A 19,279-nucleotide genomic window follows, 5' to 3' on the forward strand; every position below is an offset into this window, starting at 1 on the left:
TTACCCAGCACTTTAACTCCAGCGGTGTTTGCCGTGCCCGTCACCCCAGTCCCCCCCGGCCCCCAGACACTGCCGCTGAGCTGGGGTGGCCCGGGGACCCCATCCCCGTGCCAGGCGTGGGCACGGTGGGCAGCCCCCCCCTCTTCCCCCCCCAACACGCCATCTAAGTTATTTATATCAAAGAGAGCAAAGGTTTATTTTTGTAGTTTGTACAGGCGGTAGTGGGGACTGAAGGTTTATTTTTAAAGAGTAAATATATATATTATATATAAATTACCTGCCGTGTCCGGCCCTTTCTCCTGGGGGTGACATCTGGGGGTGGGGGGTGGGGGGGATGCTTGAGACAGACCCAGCTGCGTGTGCACACGCAATGGGGTGTGCAGGTGGGGGGGTGCACACTGTGCAGAGGTGTGTAAGAGTGTGTGTGGCACATGGGGGGCTGCTGGCCTGTCTCCCCACCCTGGCGCTATGAGGGGCTGGGGGCTGCTGGCAGAGCTTGGGGTGGGTCTCGGGGGGGGGCACTGGCATTAGTGCAGCGGTGCTGGGTGGGTGCAAAGATGCTGGGGTCTCCCGTCCCACTTACCCCCCGCTAAGCCCCAGGCTCCCCATCCCTTCCCCACTCCTGCCACGGGCTGGAGGGTTGTGCCCCTGCCCGGGCCGGTGCCAGCGCTCGCTGCCTGCTGCAGCACGGCCCCGCCGCCGGGGGAGGGCAGCACGGCCCTGGGGAAGGGCCCCAGCGCAGGGCCCGGCTGCGGGGCAGCAGTGGAGTTGGGAAAGGGGGAGCTCGCCCTGTGCCCCCGTCCCTCAAGGGACCCTGCAGCCCTGCCACCCCTGGGGTCACCGCCCGGGCTGCGTGCGAGTGCCACGGCGCCTGGGCGTCCTCGCACCCACCCCATGGCCCAGCTCCAACCCTGCCAGTCCCTGCACCCCTTTCTGGGGTGACCCGGGCATCCTGCCCTGACCCCGAAGCTGTGGCTTGGGGCAAAGGGCTTTATTGATGCTCTTGGCTGCGGCGGCTCCTCCGGCAGTGCCCAGCCCCTCAGCCTGCCCCACTGCGGAGCACCAGGCCGGGGGGCACTGCCGCTGCCCGAGCCCCCGGGTCAGGCTGGGGGGACCTCGGCACCGGGCCCCTACTTGGCGTGTGGGTCCAGCTGGCGGTGGTGGTCACGGGGCCGCGTGCCGCGCCGGGGCCGGCAGAGGCGTGAGGGCACCCCGCTGCCCTTCCTCAGCGCGTGGGACCGCCAGGCTGCCGCGATGCTCTCCACCTACAGGGACAGGGATGGGGGCATCAGCATGGCCACAGCATAGTCCCCCCCAAACCCGGCCCCGCAGCATTCTCCAGCCCCAGAAGTGAGCCGGGGCACCCCAAGGGGAGGTAGCACCTCACCGGGATGAGCAGGTCCCGCTGGTTGTGGCTCTCCAGCGTCGCCAGCTCGCTGGGTGCCAGCAAAGGCAGGCGCAGCTCCCGCACAGGCAGGGCGGCCACCTCGGGCACTGGGCGCTCCAAGACAGCCTGCGGGATGTGAGGAATGGGGCTGGTGATGCCTTGGGCACCGGGGGTGTTTGGGGGGAACACAGCCTCTGTGCCCATCGCACAGCCCTGGGCTCAGAGGCAGGGTGCCTGGGTTGCCTGCCTGGGCTGGTGAGGGGGCCGGGCACCCCTGGGTGGCTTTGCCTGGAGGGGCAGCCAGGACCAACCCCCCCATCACTGCTTGTATTGCACTCACCGAGCTGACGTGTGCCCACTCCCGCACGGCCTGCACGAGGTCCAGCTCGTCCACGGCCAGGCGGTCACTGCGGAGCACCTGTGCCAGCACCACGTCGGAGAGCTCGTGGAAGCCCTGCGTCTGCACCACCGCCTGCCAGCACACCACAGCACCGCGGCGCTGGTACTGGGACCCTACACTAGCCCCGATCCTCCATGGGCCATCGGACCCATCCTGGTGCCATCCCTGCCTGGCACTCCAGCATCCCCCCACCCGGACCCCCATCCCCTGGCACCCCAGTACCACCCAGCCAGCCTCTACCTGTCACCCAGCATCTTCCCCCCAAACACCATTTGCTCCCTTTCCTCCCCTGCCCAGCCTCCCCATTCTTAGGGACCCTGCCCCCCTGCCTCGTGCTGTGTCCCCCAGTGTTCCCCATGCCACGTGCCCCCGGTGCTCCCCATGCCCTGGGGTACCCCATGCCATGCTCCCCCATCGCCCGCAGCCGTACCGCGGTGCAGCCCTCAATGAAGGCCAGGCAGTGCTGCTGGAGGTCTGCCTGCCCATAGGTCACCGCAGCCTGTGGGACAACACAGACACCTGCGAGGGGGTCCGGGGCAGGAGGGACACCCCTGCCAAAGCCCTACAGAGACACGGGCACTCTCAGGGACCCAGGTGAGGCGAGCATCCCCATGCGTGGGTGCCACAGTGTGATGAGGAAGGGGCACCAAGGTGCCCTCCTTTCCTGGCCTGCCCCACAGCAAAGGGTTTGGTGGCTCTACCGCCTACAACGGTCACTCAGCCCTGCCGTCAGCAGGAAGCCCCTGATTTTCCACCGCTGCTCAGGGACGTCACCCAGCCCCGGGTGGGCGAGGGGCCCCGGCGTTGCTCTCACAAGGCCACACTGCGGGGACATGGGGCCACCCGTCCCCAGTGCTCCTTGCATGGGCACAGGGTCAGCTTAGAGCCCCCCACATGTGCTCCATGCCCTGGTGTCAGCCCCAGTCTGCCCCATAGCTGCCATCCCCACTGCAGCAGGAATTTGGGGTGCTCTCATCCTCCCCCAGCCCTACTCAGCGATGCTCGTCCCAGGGCTGGCACTGCCCACCTGGACACCAGGAGGATACGTCCCTGTCCCCCCCCGTGGTGGCAGTCCCTGCATGCAGGGTCCTCGGGACCAGCACAGGCAGGGCAAACATCACCTCCCCCTCCACCACGGCAGGGGACCAGCATTGACGCAAGCGGGGAGGAAAGGCGAGATGTTTTCTTCAGGTTTGTTTTGTTCTGGGGTTTTGGGGTTTTCTGTTTGTTTCCTCCAGGCCAGTTTTAGCTCTCTTTATGCCGCAGTGGTCTGGCACCATGTCTGGTGGGAGCCTATGTGCTCTGGGGCCGGCATCTTGCCCCAAGAGCATCGCTTCGGCTTGTGAGAGATGGAACAAATCCCCCTTCTCTGGGGAGCAGCCTTGGTGCTACCAAGCAGCATGGCAGGGCCATTGGGACTTCCCCAAGGCTATTTTTAGGTGCCCCAACTTTCAGCAGGGTTTTTGGGACTGGCCTCAAAACCATGAGAGCTCCCAGAAACCCAGTGCCTCCCAGTTTCATGCAGATGATGGCAAGGCCCTGGCACTGGTGAGCTCTGGCCAGCCCTGCTCAGGGCAGCGTGAGGACATTTCCCTGCCAGGTTGTGGTGGCCCTGGTGTCCCTTGCAGCCCTGGTACAACGTGCCCAGGAGCTGGTAGGGCAGCTGCTTGGCCAGGGGTGGGTAGGAAATCCTGCCCCACCATCCAACCAAGAGCAGGAGGCCAGCTCCTACCCTAAAATCAGACAGGTTATTTTTAACCCTCTGTGACCCCACTGGGGTCACACTCACCTGCAGAGCCTCGCAGACCTGCTCCACGCTCAGCGTGTCCTTGATGAACTTGACGCAGAGCTGGAAAGCAGATGGAAAGAGGGTGAGCAGAGCGGGGACCCAGCCCCGCCACCCCCTCCCGTGACTCTCAGCATCCCCTGAGCCCCCAGGACACGGGACATGGGGTGGAGGCACCTCCAGCCCCGCAGGGTTTCATAAGGCAGCGATGGGCTGTGGGCAGCCAGCCTGGGCACTGATTCAGCCAGGGACCAAGCTTGATGTGATCAAACCCCAGCCAACCTCATAGCCCCAGGTGGGCCACCTAGCCCTGGCCACGGTCACTAGCCATCTCCTGCCACAGGGAATGGCCCTGGTGCTGGCCGCAATGCACTGGGTGACCCCAGCTTTGCCCAGCCCTGCCTGCCAGCTGCTCTCTGCCTGTGACTGTTGGGGGATCAGCAGCTTTGGCTGCAGCCCAAACGCGGGCGATGCAGGTGGGATGCAGCCAGACGGGCACATGTGTCAGGGAGCAGGACCTCCCTCCTGCCCATCTCAGCTGCCTCCCATGCAAAGGGGTCACAGTCCCTGGGCAACCCAAGGGGATGTGACATGCAGGGAGGAGCCGTCAGCTGGAGCAGAAGGGCCCTGAGTCACTGGCGGGAGGGAGATGAGGTCACCCTGCAGCTGGGGACACAGCCATGGGCTTCCCCGGCTTGTCCTTGGTCAGCCCCTTCCGTCCCACCCCTCCCCTACAGCTCTCCCCGCTGCAGGACATTCCCCCAAGGATGCATTTGCTGGATGGTGGGGTGGGCCTCGTGTGGCCAGGGCACTGGGTCTCCCTTTCTGCAACACCCCTTATGTCCCTTCCCTGCCCAGACACATCTGGGCTTTGGCTGAGCTTGTCCCCACGGGGTGATGGGGCAGGTCCCGTCCCGCTGCCCCGGCACACAGCAGCCCGCGGTTACTCAGCTCCTCAGCGAGGTCCTTCCCCAGCGCGGTGGGAAGGGAGGGGAAGTCCGGGCGCGAGATGGCGGGTCACGCGATCGGCCCAGCCGTAATTCAGGAATCGCTCTGATGACGTGGCCCGGCCGCCCTCCCCAATGCCGAGCCGCTCCAGCTCCCTGCCCCCTCCTCGTCCGGCTCCCACACTTCCTTTTCGCTCCCTGCTGCCTTCTCAAAACTTTCCCGCCTGAAGCAGCACCCCCTTAGCAGCAGCACAGCTGGGGTGCTGAGCGCTGCCCAGGACCGGGGGCTTTCCCTATGGCATCATCCTGCCAGATGACTGGAGGGCACCCGTGGGCGATGGCATCGGGGCTTTCCTGCTGCCCTTTGCCGTGCGGGAGACGTGAGGCCCCATGCCCTTTCCCGGGATTCCCCGGCCCCGCAGGGCTCCCTGCCCCCAGCCAGGGGATGCCGGTGCTGCATCCCCTCAAGGGAGATCCCACCGGAAAGACCCTCCAGGATCGAGAAGCAGGGACCGAGCCTGCGATGGACCTGGGTGATGCACCACACTGCTGTCCTCAGAGCCACCTCCAGCCACCAGCCATGCAGGGACCATCTTGGGGTGCTCCTCAGCACGGGGGCACTCGGGGACCACCACCCCCAGTCTAAGCAGAGCCGTACCTTGCACAAGTCCTGCAGGCCGTACTCCACCGACGAGGTCAGCACCTCCAGCGCCTGCAGGCAAGAGAGACCTTGTAAGCATTGGCGTGCAGGGTCACGGACAGGCACGGCAGCCCAGGGGCCAAGGGCACATGTCCTCCTGCCTCCGTGGGAGCTCCCAGGTGGGGCATGGAGGGGGAAGGGGATGCCGCATGGGGGCATATGAAGGTGTCCTGCTCTGGTGTCCCCATTCCCAGCATTCAGGATGTGCACAGCCAGCTGTCCCAAGACACATGTGGGGCAAGTTGCTCTGTACACCCCACTGTGCTGGGCTGAGACCCCACACACTCACTGCACTGTTAGCCAGCCAGAAAGCATTATGCAGAGCACCCCCTCCACTTTTGGCACCCCAGGAGCTGCAAAGCACCCCCTACCCCTGCATCCTCTCCTTGTCCCTCCCATGCCCACAGTCCCTGCCAGCCCCATCCCCACTCACGATGTGGCTGTTGAGGGTGACACTGTTGGTGTAGAGGAACTCAATGACCGCCAGGAAGACCTCGGGCTGCACGTTGCCCAGGATGAAGGGGCCCTGGGGTGGGATGCTGCTGGGGGGGTCCTCGCTGCCTGCCAGCCCCTGGCCGAGCATCCCCTGGAAAGCCTGGCAGCGGCACGCCAGCACGCAGCGGTGCGCAAACACCTTCTGCTGCTCCCGGCCCACCACGAACGTCACGTCACTGCGGGGGAGAGGGGACTGTCAGGGATGGGGTGCTTGGGAAGCCGAGGCACGGGATGGGACCAGCTGGGTGCCCGTCCTAGCAGGGCAGTGCCCTTTAGTTTTAACGCGGGGCTTTTCCCAGGCACGGATGCTCTTTGCTGGTGGCTCCTTGCGGCCATCTAAATGATGCAGGCGGGGTGAGCAAGATGGGTCCTCTGGAAGCCAGAGGACAGCCGGCCATGGGTGCTGGCACAGCCAGCCATGGGTGCCAACACAGACGGCCATGGGTGCTGGCACAGAGCAGGGCAGAGAAAGGCCCAGGACAGCTGGAGAAAGTGGCTTTCTCTTTTGGCAGAGCGAAGCCAGGGAAAGCGCAGCTGCCACCAGGCTCGGCCTCCTTGACTCACAGGCCCTGACTCACGTGCTCAGGGATGCGAAGCCTCTGGCATCGCTGCTGGCGGGGCTGGCACTGGGCCCCCCTGGCCTGCGGGACAGGGCAGCCTGCACTGCACACTGGGGCATGGGGTCCTGCTGCCCTGGTCCCCCACAGCCCCCCAGCACAGTTTCCCAGCCCTGCGGCCCCACAAAAAGGAGGCAGGATCAGGGGAAAGTGAGTGGGCAAACAGCAGGTGCTGGCAGCCGCTTCCCCACTGCCTGGTGCTGTGGCTGGGGAGTTTTCACCGGGATTTCTCTTCTGGGTGGCCAAAATTTCAGCAGGTTCGGGGATTTCCTCAGATAGCACTGATAGCACAGATTTGTACCAGGCCTCAGCGTGAAGCAGGTGAAGCGATCCACACAGCCGGCCAGCTGCCAGGCAGGACGTGCCATGTAGGTGGGGGACGGCCAAGCCAGTGGCTCTCCATCTCTGCTCCCTGCTCTGGGAGGAGGTGGTAGGGACACTGGGTGCTGCACGGGGGGCCAGCTGGGCTGCTGCCTGCCCTCCAGGATGCAGGGAGTTTGGAGATGTCAAAGGAAAGCACCGGTACAGCTGGGGTGGGAAAGGAGCAGAGCACGGGTGGCTGCCCCTGGGGGGCACGGTGGCTGCAGTACCCCCACTCCTGGCAAGGGCAGGAGCCCCAGTGCGGGGTTCAGCCTGGGACACTGCCTTGCCCTGCTGGCACCATGCCCGGGGACAGAGGGGGTCTGGGTGCACCCGGGGACCTTCCCTCCTCCAGAGAGACGGTAGCCGTCCCAGGGGGACGCACCCGCACAGCCCTGGGCTCCCACTGCCGTGCGGATGCGGGGGGAGAGCTGCAAAGCCGTGCGGGATGCCCCAGGGCGTGCACAAGCCATGCCTGCCCCGCCAGTTGCCCGGGGCTCCCCGCACTGCCCGGGGGCCCCAAACCCCCCCCGGCAGGGCTCGGGGCCGTGGGAAAGCAGCACGGAGCGGGCGCCGGGGGGCTCGGCACGGCTGGGGGGTGGCAGCCCCCCCGCCCCTCACCTGAACTGAGGGTTGTTGACCAGGGTGCGGAGGGCGGCGGTGAAGGCCGCCGTTTCGCCCTGCAGCCGCGCCGAGCAGGGTCCGGCCATGGGCTGCCTCGGGGAGGGCGGCGGAGGAAGGCGGCGCAGGCGGGAGGCAGGCGGGAGGCAGGCGGGAGGCAGGCGGGAGGCAGGCGGGCAGGCAGAAGGCAGGCAGGCGGGCAGGCAGGCGGGCAGGCAGGCGGGAGGCAGGCAAGCAGGCGGGAGGCTGCCCGGCCTGGGGAGGCCGCGGGGAGGAGGCCGCCGCGCCGTACGACATGGCCCATTGCTAGGGAAACCTGGCAGGCAGCGCCGGGGCCAGGCAGCCGTGCTGCCGGGGGGGCAGAGGGAGGGAGAGAGGGGGCGGCGAGCGGGGACGCCCGCCCATGCTGCCGAGGCCGGATGGAGCGGAGCGGGGCGGCGGGCCTGCATCTCGGTTCAAGCGGCATCCCCCGCTGCGGCTCATGGCACGGCCCCAGCACCCCCGCACGGGGACCTGCCCCCCAGCCGGGGGCTTTGCTGCAGAGGAGCCTGTGGATGGGGCAGATAGGGGTGAAGGGAGGCGGGCGGCTGGGATTTTGAAAAAGGCAACACGGTACAGGTTAAACGCACAAAGATCACCCCCACCTCCACATGCACAGCCCCCATGGAAAGCCAGTGGGCATGGCTGGGTCCTCGGCACCAGCAGTGGAGCAAACTTGAGCCCACGGGGAGATCTGCCGCCTGAAATGGCAAAGGCCTTCTCTCTCGCCGATGCTCTGGGCCAAAGTCCTGCAGCTCTCATGTCGGCTTAGGACACAAGCGATCGCAGGCAGAAAAAAGTATAACCAGCCTCGCCCAAGCCCAAACCCAGGGGATGCCCCGTCCCCTTCCTCCCAAGCCTGGCTGGCCCCAAGCAGCCCATGGACAGGAATGCAGGGAGGGTGCCCACGGAGGGACACACCTTCGCTTGTCAGCGGCAGTGGGAGAGAGATGGAGGAGCAGGGCCCGCAGCCGACAGCAGCACCCCGAGGGAGCAGGGTCCAGCTGCCTGCGTGCTTGGCAGCGCTAGTCAGCAGCAGGCTATAAATACCTCTGACAGGAGATAGAAACACAAAAGCCATCTCCACTTTCCTCAAATAGCTCGGCAGCCAGGCCAGACAAAGGCGCATTGACGGGGCAGCCACGGCGTACCAGCTGGGCTGGGCTCCGCCAGCGGAGAGAAACCCTGCTCGGGGTCAGGAGCCCCCAGCAAACCTGCCCTCAGGCCAGGCATTGCGGCAGCAGGGTCCCCGGCACGTGGCAGAGCTGCGCTCCATGGGTGCCCAACTGCCCACACTCTTCGTTGGTGCAGGGGGCTAAGTACCCAAAGGATGCAAACCTTTGGGTAAAATCAAGCTGTTGGATGTCCCAGCCCCGGTGCAGCCCATAGTTGGGGTGCAAAGCAGTGATCACAGTGGCTGTTCTCACCCCCTGCTCTTCCTTTGCACATTCAACACCAGCAAACATTTTTCGGGGCTGGCAGGGAGCAGCCAAGGTTAGAGGGCACATGCCTGGAGCGACCATGTCCCTGTGCTGGAAACGCAGACAGGGCAGGAGTGAAAGGGGACAGAGCTGTCCATGAACCAGGAAACAAGGAGTTACGGAGCCGTGTCCCAGAGCGGCCCTGGAGAGCTGCAGTGTCACGTAGCAACACTTGCTCCAGGAGCACAACAGGTTTGGCCCTGCTCACTGAGAATTGCCAGGACCAAGGTTGGTCCTGGGCAGCCGGAGCACAACATCGGCTGGAGACAAGTCCTCTGGATTTACCCTGGCAGAGTAGGAGTAGGGCTAGGGGTAAGTGTGGGACGAGATGCAGACAGGAGGGTTGGGGAAGCTGGGGAGGAAGGAGCTGCTCACCCGTGCCAGGGGGAAAAAGTTGGGGATGGGAGAGCAGAGGGCTGGATGCACCATGCATGGCTGCGCTGGATCAGTCCCAGCTGGCCAAGGGTGCTGGGGATAGAGGTGCTGGAGAAGGGAAGGCAGCTGCCACGGTCCCCCCAGCCCCTCTGCATCCAGCCCTTCAGGGACCCACGTGCCAGGAAGCGTGGGATTTGCAGGGGGCGGGGAGAAGCAAAGCAGAGAGGCGGTGGGATGGAGAGGGGGACAACCCGCCTCCCCCCAACACTCAGAGCCGTGTCTGCTTTCAGGCCACCCCTATGGCTGAGCAGCCTTCCCCAGAGGTGGCACTCCCAGCCCAGGTGACGGCTGCAGACAACACTGAAGCCCCTCCACTCCGGGCCAGCCGCCGCGGCTCCCAGCCCCCAGCCCCGGCACGGGGCACAGAGGAAGGCAAACCGCAGCTTCTGCTCTCCCGCCGCAACTCCATCCTCAGCACCCACCTGGCACCCCTGGCCAGCCGCCGCAGCTCACTCGGAGCAGCCCCGGGGGCCAGGCACCCCTCCATCGGTCCCTGGATGCTCCACAGCCGCGTGAGCTTCTCCGGGCTCCCCCTCTTCCAGCCCATCCTCAAGACCCGCCTTGAAAACACTTACAGGATGCGGCCGGACGAAGGCTGCAAGTTTGATGCGGGGCGGGTGCAGCGGGTGCTGGAGGGAGCCCTGGCCACCACCCTGGGGACCACAGCCTACAGCCCCCAGGGCAGCGCCCCGCTAGCCCAGAGCCTGGCCGAGCTGCTGCGGAGCCGGGCAAAGGAGGTGGTGCCGCCCCGCTACAAGCTGGTCTGCCACGTGCTGCTGGGCCAGCGGGGCCAGCAGAGCCTGCTGGCGGCCAGCCGGGCGCTGTGGGACCCTGAGAGCGACAGCTTTGCCGCCGCCACCTTCTCCAACACTTCCCTCTTTGCTGTGGCCACAGTGCATGGGGTTTACTTCGAGTAGCGCCTGCCTCTCCCTCCACTCAGCATTGTAGGGCTGCAGGGGGAGAGCAGCTGAAATAAAGAGGTTTGCTCCAGCTGTGGCTCATACCTGGTGGCTTTAGCCATGGTGCATGCAGGGAGGAAAGCATGTGAGCATCAAGGCACTGAGGTGCATCCTACAGCCCCCAGCCTGAGCTCATTCCCACACTGTAGCTTCCACTGCCACGGTTTGCAAAAAGACCCAAGCTGCAGCAAATACAACCCAAAAGGCTGCATTACCCTGGAGCAGGCAGCTGCCCAAGGCCATGCTACAGGGAGCAGCCCAGGCTGCTTCCCACCGCGCAAGCTGCTCCCAGGCAGATTGATTACACCAGCACTGGGGAAGGAGGCGACAGATCACCTTCAAAGCAAGCTCACGGAGCTGATTAAATCTCTCCTCCTGGCTTCATTCCCAGCTCATATCCCATCACGCCAGCTGTCATAGTGCAAGGACCCAGGCAACCCACCCAGCCCCTGGGCCACAGCTCCTGCTTTCTCCAGCTCAGCAGAAGCTTGAGAGCAGCTGGGTTTGGTCCAAGTGCAGAGACAGTTGGGAATGAGAGTTTGGCAGCAGCAAGGAGAAGCTGAGGCAACTCCAGGGCTCCACAGGCTTCAGCAAAAGCCAGCTCTGCTCTTCCTGGCAGCCCTGGGAAGGGCAGTGGAGGTACCACATGGGCTCCTCACCCCCATCCTGCCTCCCTGACCTTGTCCCCCAGCAACAGCCAGTGTCAAGAGGGGTCTTGCCTGGCAGCCAGAAGCAGCCCTGGAGCAAGGATGAAGATGAAGCCCTTTTGTGACCAAGGCCCCAGCTCCAAGCAAGGCAGACAGTTTGCCCTTACACAAATAAATTTTTATTGAGGTGAGTCAGGGACAGGGGAGCTGCACATGGACAGACCAACAGGAAAATAAATAATTCCATATAAATAAGATACATAAATACTCCCACATGGCAGAGACTGCCTTGAAACAAGAAACCTCCCCAGGTCCCAGCGAGACAAGGGCTTCTCCAGGCAAGCCCTCAGATCCCACCCCCCCCCCTTTATCAAACCTCAAGTTGTACCAGACAATTCACAATTCGGGAGCGGACAGGGCACAGTCTGGCCCAGCACAACCCCCTCCTTAGTGTAGCAGTTGTGGAGTGGCACACACCAGCCCACACAGCCCCTGGCAGGGCAGGCAGCGCCCTTCACCCCTGTCCACCCCTGAGAAGGGGTTTTTCCCTACCCCACAGCAGCCAAGCCTTGAGGTCAAGGCTGTGCCGGTCCTCTCCAGACCATGGAGAGGGTCTGTGCAACTGGTGCACCACCTTGGGCAGGACAGCCCTAGCCCTCACTGCAGGCTGGAGCACCAGGCCATGAACGAGGCACAGCCAGACCCAAACCTGGCTGCAGGGCACTCACCCACCACCTCCCTGTGCCACTCTAGTCCACTCCACCAAGACCAGCACAACCAGAGCAGGAGCTGCCAGCGGGAAGACAGCGATTGCCCAGAGCCAGGGAGCAGCAAGGATGTCCAGACCTGCTGCTGTAACCACATCCATGTGTTTCAGTCGAGTCCAGCTGAGCACCAGGATACAGGGTGCCCAGGCGGGCAGCCAGCACCACAACATACCTCCCATCCTGTGGGAGGGCAGGGGGAGACCTCTACGTCCAGAGAGGGTCCCCCAAGGTCCCATGCTAGGCCTCAGCCCGTTCTTGGAGGAGTTTGAGGATGTATCTGAGGCGGTGGTGGAGCTCAGGAGAGCAGCCCAGCTCCTGGATGCTGCACAGCTTGTAGGTGTAGGAGTTGCGCTCCCGGTTGATGTAGGTGACAAGGCAGGAGTGGTCAGGCTTGCTAATGATCACCTTGGTGTGGTCGTTGTAGAAGTTCACCTAGGAGACAGGTTGGGCTTGGTTTAACCCACGCTTCCCACGGCATGTCGGGAGCCGGGATGGAGCCATGCTTCCTGCCTCAACCCGTTCCTCCTCCCCGACCTGCCCAGGAGCATCCCTGCTCCATGCCCCACGGCGGGAACGCGCCAGGCCCAGCACCAGGGCAGACGGAAGCATCCAACTGAAGCATCCGACTGAAGCGTCATGTCCCCCACGGGCTGGACAAGCTGCAACCAGCAGCTCCGGGCACTGGAGCAGCATCCTGCACCCACAGCTGTTTTCACAGCTGGACCTTGCATTTGGGCTGTGGCAGACAAGATCTAACACCAGCCAGGAGTCCCCAGCTGGCCTCCTCCCCACAAGGCTCTGGGCTTCTCCACTGTGTCCCACTCATACCTGGAGGGTGCCACTGCTGAAGAGCATGAGCAAGGCTTGGTCGGTCTTCACCCACTGCAGGAGGAGCAGGGCCGGCTGCCCGAGGTCATCTATGCTGGGCAAGTCACCTCCCTTGAAGAGAAAGGTCTGCGTAAGCCACTAGTCCCATACATGGGAGCACTGCCATCGGGATACACACAGCCAAACCCAGACACACCCCCAGTGGGGTCCTCGCTCCCAGGACACAACTCTCTGGGTGTCCAGCTGGCCACAGCCTGTGAGCAGAGTCCCACAACCCCAAGCAGTGTGGTCAAGCCATGACACACCATCCAGAATACCCATGATCCCAGCTCAGCCCAGGGCCCCAACACCCACCTTCATGAGATGCTGCTCCATGTAGGACGCAAAGTAGCGCAAGACACTCATCTGTCCCTGCAGCTGCTCGGGGATGGCGGCCACAGAGAACACAAGGTGTTTGCTGTTGGTCGGGTTGTAATGCACAGTCCTGGGAGGGAGCAGACCATGAGCTTTGGGGCCACCCAGCACCAAACCCACTCCTGGCACAGCCTCCCCTTGCCCCTTCCCACCCGAGGGGCTTCCCCAGAGACAGCAGCCCCTTCTCCACCACTTACCTGTGGTTGGGGGAAAGCGTCATGTGTGTGCCGTTGTTGAAGAGGACCCCGATGCTGCGGTTGGAGAGCTGGTAGCCAAAGCCGTACTTGTTGGAATAATCCACCCACTTGCTCACCCAGACAAAGTGCTCGTGACGGGCCAGGGAAGCCGGGTTTTTCTCCGCTGGTGGAGAGGAGAGGGGGTGAGCAGAGCAGAGCAGGGTGCCCACCTCACCTCCCCGGGGGGAGCAGACTCCCCACAGCAGGCTCTGGCAGCATTTAAGTTACCCCAAATAGCAGCCGGGCCTTCATCCCATGGGGAAGGGGATGCATAGCACCCTGCCCCATCCCAGAGCAGTCCAACCAGTTTACCTGGGGGCATGGAGGACAGGCAGGTCCACAGGAGCCGGACAGCCGACTCGATGATGGCAGAGGCAGTGATGCAGTCTTCAAAGGCTGCGGGGAGAAGGTGACAGGCTGAGTCAGCCGGCCCCGCTATCAGCCAGGGCAGGACAGGAAGCTCGGGGCAGGCTTGGGGTGACCCAGGCAGGTATTGCTCACCCTCACAGCTGCTGGCCATTATCCCCTGGATGGAGGGGGACACAGACTTGTGAGATGTCTCCTCCACCACTGTCTCCACGGGGCTAGAGCTGGCACTGCGGCATGATACGGGGGTGCCCTGTGGAAAGACCTGGCTTTATCACCAACCTGCCTTCTCCCCTGAAGAGGGGTGTGCATGGCTTGGGGATGTTCTCACCTCATTCCCTTCAACAGTTTTATAGCTCATCTGCCGGCAGATTGAGGTCTTCATCAGCCCAGTGACCAGCTTAGAGATGTCATCCTTGTCCTCCAAAGAGCCCTTCTTGGCTGAGGAGAGAGCAAGCAATGAGTACACTGCTGAGCAGAGGGGATGGGGACATCTGGGCCACCCCTCCCAGCAGCTCAGCTCTCCCTCATCTGCTCCCATGCCCATGGTGGTGAGGATGGTGTCAAGCAGCTGCCTCCCACTTTCACTTCCCAGTTCTCATGCAACACAGGGCTTCCAGGAGGAACTGCCCCGTGGGTTGCAGCACAGCATCCGCTCTCCAGGCGCACACCCATGCCAGGCCACCAGCACCAGAAGAGCACGGGCAAGTCCAGCTTGTGCTGGCCCTGGGTAGGGGGTCCAGAGACCCATCGGGACATCTCTCCAGGAGATGGGACCCACTTCTCCCTGGAGGAAGGGTCACCCAGAGACTCCTGGGCCTTATGAACTCACCCCTGGGTTTCTTCTTCCCAAAGAGTGTCTTGGTGACTTTAGCGAACAGACTCTTTGCTGGGTTGGGGGGACTCAGCTCTGGAGCCATCACACAGCTGCTGGGAGGGAGCTTCTCAGGCGTGTAGCCCTGCAGAGAGGTCAAGGCAGAGGTTTGGTTTTCACAGCCCACGTGCTGCAGGCAGAGCGGCTGCCCTGGGCTGACCGCAGTCACTCACAGCCCTCCTGACAGCCAGTTTGTGTTTCCGTCAAGCCTTGGCCCCACGACTGGCATCAGTATGGAAGACAGCCTGTGCTATAGGGACAAGGTGGCAGGAGCACACCAGATCCCTCAGCTCTCCTGGCTGGTGTTTGGGCAGGACAGTGGCTGCTTCCTTTGAAGGACTGACACTTGGGCTCCAAGGACAGCACCCTGCACAGCCCAAAAAGCCTCATCCAACCTGGAGAAGGGTCAAGGCCAGACCCCCACCCACTCACCTTGAAGAACTCATGGTCCAAGATCTCCTCGAGGGTGAGGCGGTCCTGGGGGTTGCGTCTGAGGATGCCGGCAATGAGGTGCTTGGCAGGCAGGGAGAGGAAGATGGGGAGGGTGTACTCCACCTGCTTGATACACCTGTAGGTCTCCTTGAGGTCGGAGGTCTCAAAGGGAGGGTTCCCACACAGCAGGGTGTACCTGGGAGGGGACACGTGTGCCGCTGTCACATCCCCACCAGACTTGTGACTCAGCAGTACTTAAAGCAAGGAAGTTATTGGCATTTGGCCGGCCACACCTGGCCGGGAGCACCACTTCCAGCCCCGGTGGCCACGCTCACATCCGGCCACGCTTCCTCCTAGCAACTGTTTAGAGCAACAGGCAAGGAGCCCTGGGGAAGGGGAAAGGGCTGGCAGGAGAAGGCCACTCCGCTGCCGCCGCTCCCACCCCCTGCACAGCCGCCGGGGCGGAAAGCAGAGCAGGAAGCTTGCGGGCAGCGGCCAGGCCGGGGGCTGGATGCACCGAAGCAGCACAGCGATCGCGCCCCATACAAACATTGAGGCAGCTGCTGCCAGCCACCGAGATTTTCCGTTGTTTATCAGGTTCAAGGGGCAGCCGAGCCTGCTTTGAACTGGAGCTGAGCGCAGCAGGAGAGTGCTTGCCCTTTGCAGCTCCCGCTTGCGCAGCCCCCAAGCGGCATCCCGGGACGGCTGGCAGCACCCGCTCTGAAGCGGGGCTCAGCAGGATCCGGCCGCCCACTCCCCTCCCCCTGCCTTTTGGCAACCACAGCAAAGCCACGAGGCAAAGCGCAAGAGGACTTCCTCATTGGGGCTGCTCTGTAGCTGGCTCTCCCCCGCCCCGCGCAGGCAAGGCTGCCCAGACCCCCCCCACCCAACAGCACAGACTTACATGACACAGCCCAGAGACCACACGTCCGACTCCGGGCCATGGCCCTGCCTCAGCAGCACTTCTGGGGCCAGGTAGTTGGGGGTCCCACATATTGTCCTGTGGGGCAGAGCACCAGGTCAGCGCATGCTCTGCATCCCCTTGCAGACAACCTCCCCCCATCCAAGCCCTGGGATTCAGCTTGCAGCCTGTCCTCCCCCCTCCCATTTTGTTCTTTATGGCCCTCCATCTACAAGAAGCCCCGTACAGACTCACCACCACCCCCCGCGCCCAGCTCCCGGGGTCAGGAGCAGCTGCTCCTGGGGAGCCATTGGGAAGAGCTTGTCCTAGAATCAGGGAGGAACAGAGTCTTTGTGTCCCAGCCCCGCGCAGCCGGCGGGGCAGCCAGGCAGGCACAATAGCGATAGTCAGCACATTGTTCTCCCCGACGGCTGCGAGCTCACTCCTGAAGGAGTCACAAAGTCCCCAGCCCCCTTGCCTTGCCTGCAGCTGGGGCAGGAATCACACCCCCACACACACCCCAGGAAGGGGCCCTAAGGCTTCCTCTCCCCAGGCCAGGAGGGACCACTCATCCCTCCACCCTCCCAGGAAGCCGCAGGAGGAAGAGTGAAACCTCAGAGGGCTCTGGAATAGGGAAATCCCAGACTTACTTTTTCTTTTGGTCAGAGATATCCTGGCAAGCAGCTAGACCAAAGTCCCCCACTTTCAGCTCCATGTTTTCATTGATGAAGAAGTTGCCTGCAAGTCAAGGGTGATGCATCACCACAAGTCCCTCTGGGGCAGCTCGCTCCCCACACAGCACCCTGCCCCGACCACAGCACTCACCGAGTTTGAGGTCTCTGTGCAGGATGCCCTTGAGGTGAAGGTATTTCAAGCCTGAGATGATCTGTTTGAGGTAATAGCGCACTTCGGGCTCCAGCAGAGTATGGCGAGCCTTCCAGATGTGGGCCAGGGACTGCAGAGGGAGAGAAGGCAGTTTGGTGATGGCAGGCAAGGAGAACAGGCAGCCCTGCTGACTAGGCAAGGGGCAGGCAGGGTCAAAGCCAGTTCTTCCAGAAGTTGCACATCCACAAATAATCCTTCTTCCACAGCCATGACCTCAGCAGACTCCCCACACAAGGCTGAGGTGGCTCAGCACAGGCAGGGGAACCACTGGATTTATGGTGGCCCCACCAGGCCCCAACATGAGCAGGCAGCCCGAGTAGGACAGGTAACCAGTGGTGTCCCCAGTGCCATGCGAAACCACAAGGGTTATGGCTGAGCTCAGAGCGTGTGACAAGAGCAGGCAGCAAGGCAGCCCAGGAGAAGGCGTATGCTAACAAAGCACCTCAGATAAGGCCTGCTCCAAGCAGCCACAATTCTGTTTAGGAGATCCTTTGGCAAGGAGGCCATACCAGCGCTCACCTTCCTACTGCAGTGCTCCAGGAAGATGTAGATGCTCTCTGCATCCTCGAAGTAGTGGGAGAACTTGACTATGTGCTTGTGGTGCAAGTCCCGGTGCAGCTCGATCTCATTAGTGATCTGAAAGGAAGCAGTGGTCCTGGGTGAGCGCAGGGCCCCCGCTGCACCCCACCAGCCCAGCACCCCACCAGACCCACAGCACTCACCTTCTCCCGCTGGTGGGGTTTAGCCACCCGGCTGTGAGGAATGACCTTCACGGCATAGGTTTTGTTGCTGGAAAGGTCTGTCATTTCATAGCATCGTGCAAACCCACCCTGCAAGGGAAGAGGTGGTTATGGATGGGTGAGAGACAGCTCTTCGCCCCTGCCTATGAGCCTCCTCCTCCTCCATTCCCTTGCAGCACAGCCCAGCAAGCGTCACACGCTCCCTCCCGCTGTATCGCCCACTAAGATCTGAACTATGATGCTCTCAACCAGGGATTTTCTTCACCCAGTTCCTGTAAAACCTCCAGGGCGTTTTTCCTCCCACCATGGCCAGATTCTGCATCTTTCCACAAGACAGATCAACCTGGAAAGTCCTGCGCAGGGCCGGGAGCCCGGGGACTGGAGGCCACCGAAAGGCAGCCCCATGGAGACAGGTTTTTCCTGCCGTGATGTCAGCCTCCAATCTGCACACTCAGCCGCCGAGCCCGCCCGGGCCGGGCTGGGAACCGGCACCCACCTCCTACACATACCGCTGGCAGTGGGCGGAAAAAGTTGCGTGTGGCGGAGCGGCGCGGGCCGGCACCCCTGGGAACCGGGGCACCCGCCGGCCCACGCACGCCCCGCGGGGCGCCCCGAAACCGATGCGACTCCGATAGCCGGCGAGGCATGCAGCCAGCCCGGGTGATTCACAGCTTCCAGAGCTGCTGCGGGCCCGCCGGGAGAGGCGGGGAGGGTGGAGGTGGCGTGCGGCAGCCGAGGGGCCACATCCAGCCCGGGCCACCCCGGGGCGGGGGGTCGAGCAGCCCCCCGCCCCTCCCCGCGCCCGCACCGGGCGGTGGCCCCCAGCCCCGCTCAACCCGGCCGACGCCCACCGCGGCGGCTCGCCTTCCCATTCCCCGGTACCTTTCCCAGCAGGCGTCCCTTGCAGTAGGAGCGGCCGGAGATCGGGTCGGTGATGATGCGGGTGGTCTCAGCCGCGCGGGGCGAGGGCGCCGGGGCGGGTGCGGGCTGTGCGGGGAGGCAGGCGGCGGGGAAGGGGGGGAAGAGGCCGGCGGGCTCCATGGCGGGCGCGGGAGAAGGAGGCGGCTCCGCGGGACGGGGGCTGCTCCGCCACCGCCGGGCCCCGCGCACGTGGCCCCGCCGCCGTGCGCTGCTGCTGCCGCCGCGGGGATCCCGCCGGCTTTATCAATGGGCGCGCTGACGTCACCCGCGGAGCCCCGCCCCCAGGCGGCCCCGCGCTGCCCTTAAAGTGGCCGCCGCGAGGTGAAGGGTGAGTGGGAGGAGGCGGTGGAGTCCTGCGGATCTACCGGAACCTCTTGGCCGGCGGTGACTCGCGGGGGGTCCAGCTCCGGCGCTGTTGCCTCCACCGCACAGGGCCCCCCAAGCACTGTCCCCCCCAGGCACAGGGCCCCGCCAAGAGATGCATGCCCCCCCTAGACACAGAGACCCTCCATAAGACAGGCAGCCCCCCTAGGCACAGGGATCCCCTATAGGCACATCGAGGCCCCACAGACACGCGGAGACCCCTTCTCGGCTCCCTCTCCTGGGACATGCAGAGCCCCCTCCCCAAACATATCTGTAAATACAGCCCCCCCCATCCACTCACAGGGAGCCTGCCCTCACAGGGGTGACCACCTTGTGTCACACGACCCCCTAGGGACTGGGGACCTCATACGTACACCCCACGGAAAGGCCGTGGCCAGGGTGGGATTTCAAAGCCCATGTGTTCACTGCAGCCCCTGCGCCTCCCATGCCAAACCTAGATGCAGGCAGGGACCCCCCTGCAGCCCTTCACTCTGTGCCAGGGGCCGGGGAAGGGGTGTCACAGCCCACCCCAGATGGGGCACTGGGGACATAGGGGTCAGTGGAAGATGCAGCTGAGCTCCCTGGCCATGCTGTCCCCTGGGTAGGTGCCCCTTGGCCACCCTTTGCCCTGGCTCCAGCCCAGCCCCGTGCCCCAGTGGCTCTCAAACAGCCCCTGCG

General features: G+C 63.8%; 3 protein-coding genes across 3 annotated transcripts; 1 reads left to right on the forward strand and 2 right to left on the reverse strand.

The window, feature by feature from the left end:
* Positions 1–178: 178 nt before the first annotated feature.
* Positions 179–7,625, reverse strand: BTBD19 (BTB domain containing 19). The gene is made up of 8 exons (XM_075157046.1): positions 7,314–7,625; positions 5,654–5,891; positions 5,179–5,232; positions 3,577–3,636; positions 2,218–2,286; positions 1,728–1,859; positions 1,388–1,513; positions 179–1,265 (listed from the first exon to the last, which is right to left on the reverse strand). The coding sequence occupies exons 1-8, from the start codon at positions 7,400–7,402 to the stop codon at positions 1,131–1,133; spliced, it is 903 nt and encodes a 300-aa protein (XP_075013147.1). The 5' UTR covers positions 7,403–7,625; the 3' UTR covers positions 179–1,130.
* Positions 7,626–9,501: 1,876 nt separating this feature from the next.
* On the forward strand, positions 9,502–10,185 carry DYNLT4 (dynein light chain Tctex-type 4). Its single transcript, XM_075157047.1, has one exon. The coding sequence runs from the start codon at positions 9,508–9,510 to the stop codon at positions 10,183–10,185; it is 678 nt and encodes a 225-aa protein (XP_075013148.1). The 5' UTR covers positions 9,502–9,507.
* An 848-nt stretch (positions 10,186–11,033) lies between these two features.
* PLK3 (polo like kinase 3) lies at positions 11,034–18,358 on the reverse strand. The gene is made up of 15 exons (XM_075157048.1): positions 18,200–18,358; positions 17,300–17,407; positions 17,097–17,213; positions 16,518–16,647; positions 16,343–16,430; positions 15,696–15,791; positions 14,792–14,987; positions 14,318–14,444; positions 13,817–13,926; positions 13,621–13,738; positions 13,432–13,515; positions 13,081–13,243; positions 12,824–12,953; positions 12,470–12,580; positions 11,034–12,073 (listed from the first exon to the last, which is right to left on the reverse strand). Exons 1-15 carry the CDS (start codon positions 18,356–18,358, stop codon positions 11,879–11,881), a joined length of 1,932 nt encoding a protein of 643 aa, XP_075013149.1. The 3' UTR covers positions 11,034–11,878.
* Between the last annotated feature and the right edge of the window lie 921 nt (positions 18,359–19,279).

This window comes from Calonectris borealis, chromosome 8 (assembly GCF_964195595.1).
Source record: "Calonectris borealis chromosome 8, bCalBor7.hap1.2, whole genome shotgun sequence".
Taxonomy (NCBI): Eukaryota; Metazoa; Chordata; class Aves; order Procellariiformes; family Procellariidae; genus Calonectris; species Calonectris borealis.

Excerpts from the sequence above, each read along its gene's own strand:
- DYNLT4 (XM_075157047.1), top strand. The coding sequence starts at position 9,508 with ATGGCTGAGCAGCCTTCCCCAGAGGTGGCACTCCCAGCCCAGGTGACG.
- PLK3 (XM_075157048.1), bottom strand. The coding sequence starts at position 18,358 with ATGGAGCCCGCCGGCCTCTTCCCCCCCTTCCCCGCCGCCTGCCTCCCC. Across the intron at positions 16,431-16,517 it reads GCACAGAGACCTCAAACTCG|GCAACTTCTTCATCAATGAA; the intron begins GTGAGTGCTGTG and ends CTTGACTTGCAG. Across the intron at positions 14,988-15,695 it reads TGGTCTCTGGGCTGTGTCAT|GTACACCCTGCTGTGTGGGA; the intron begins GTAAGTCTGTGC and ends GTCCCCTCCCAG.
- BTBD19 (XM_075157046.1), bottom strand. The coding sequence starts at position 7,402 with ATGGCCGGACCCTGCTCGGCGCGGCTGCAGGGCGAAACGGCGGCCTTC. Across the intron at positions 5,892-7,313 it reads GTCAACAACCCTCAGTTCAG|TGACGTGACGTTCGTGGTGG; the intron begins GTGAGGGGCGGG and ends TCTCCCCCGCAG. Across the intron at positions 3,637-5,178 it reads GCCTGCAGGACTTGTGCAAG|CTCTGCGTCAAGTTCATCAA; the intron begins GTACGGCTCTGC and ends TCTGCTTTCCAG.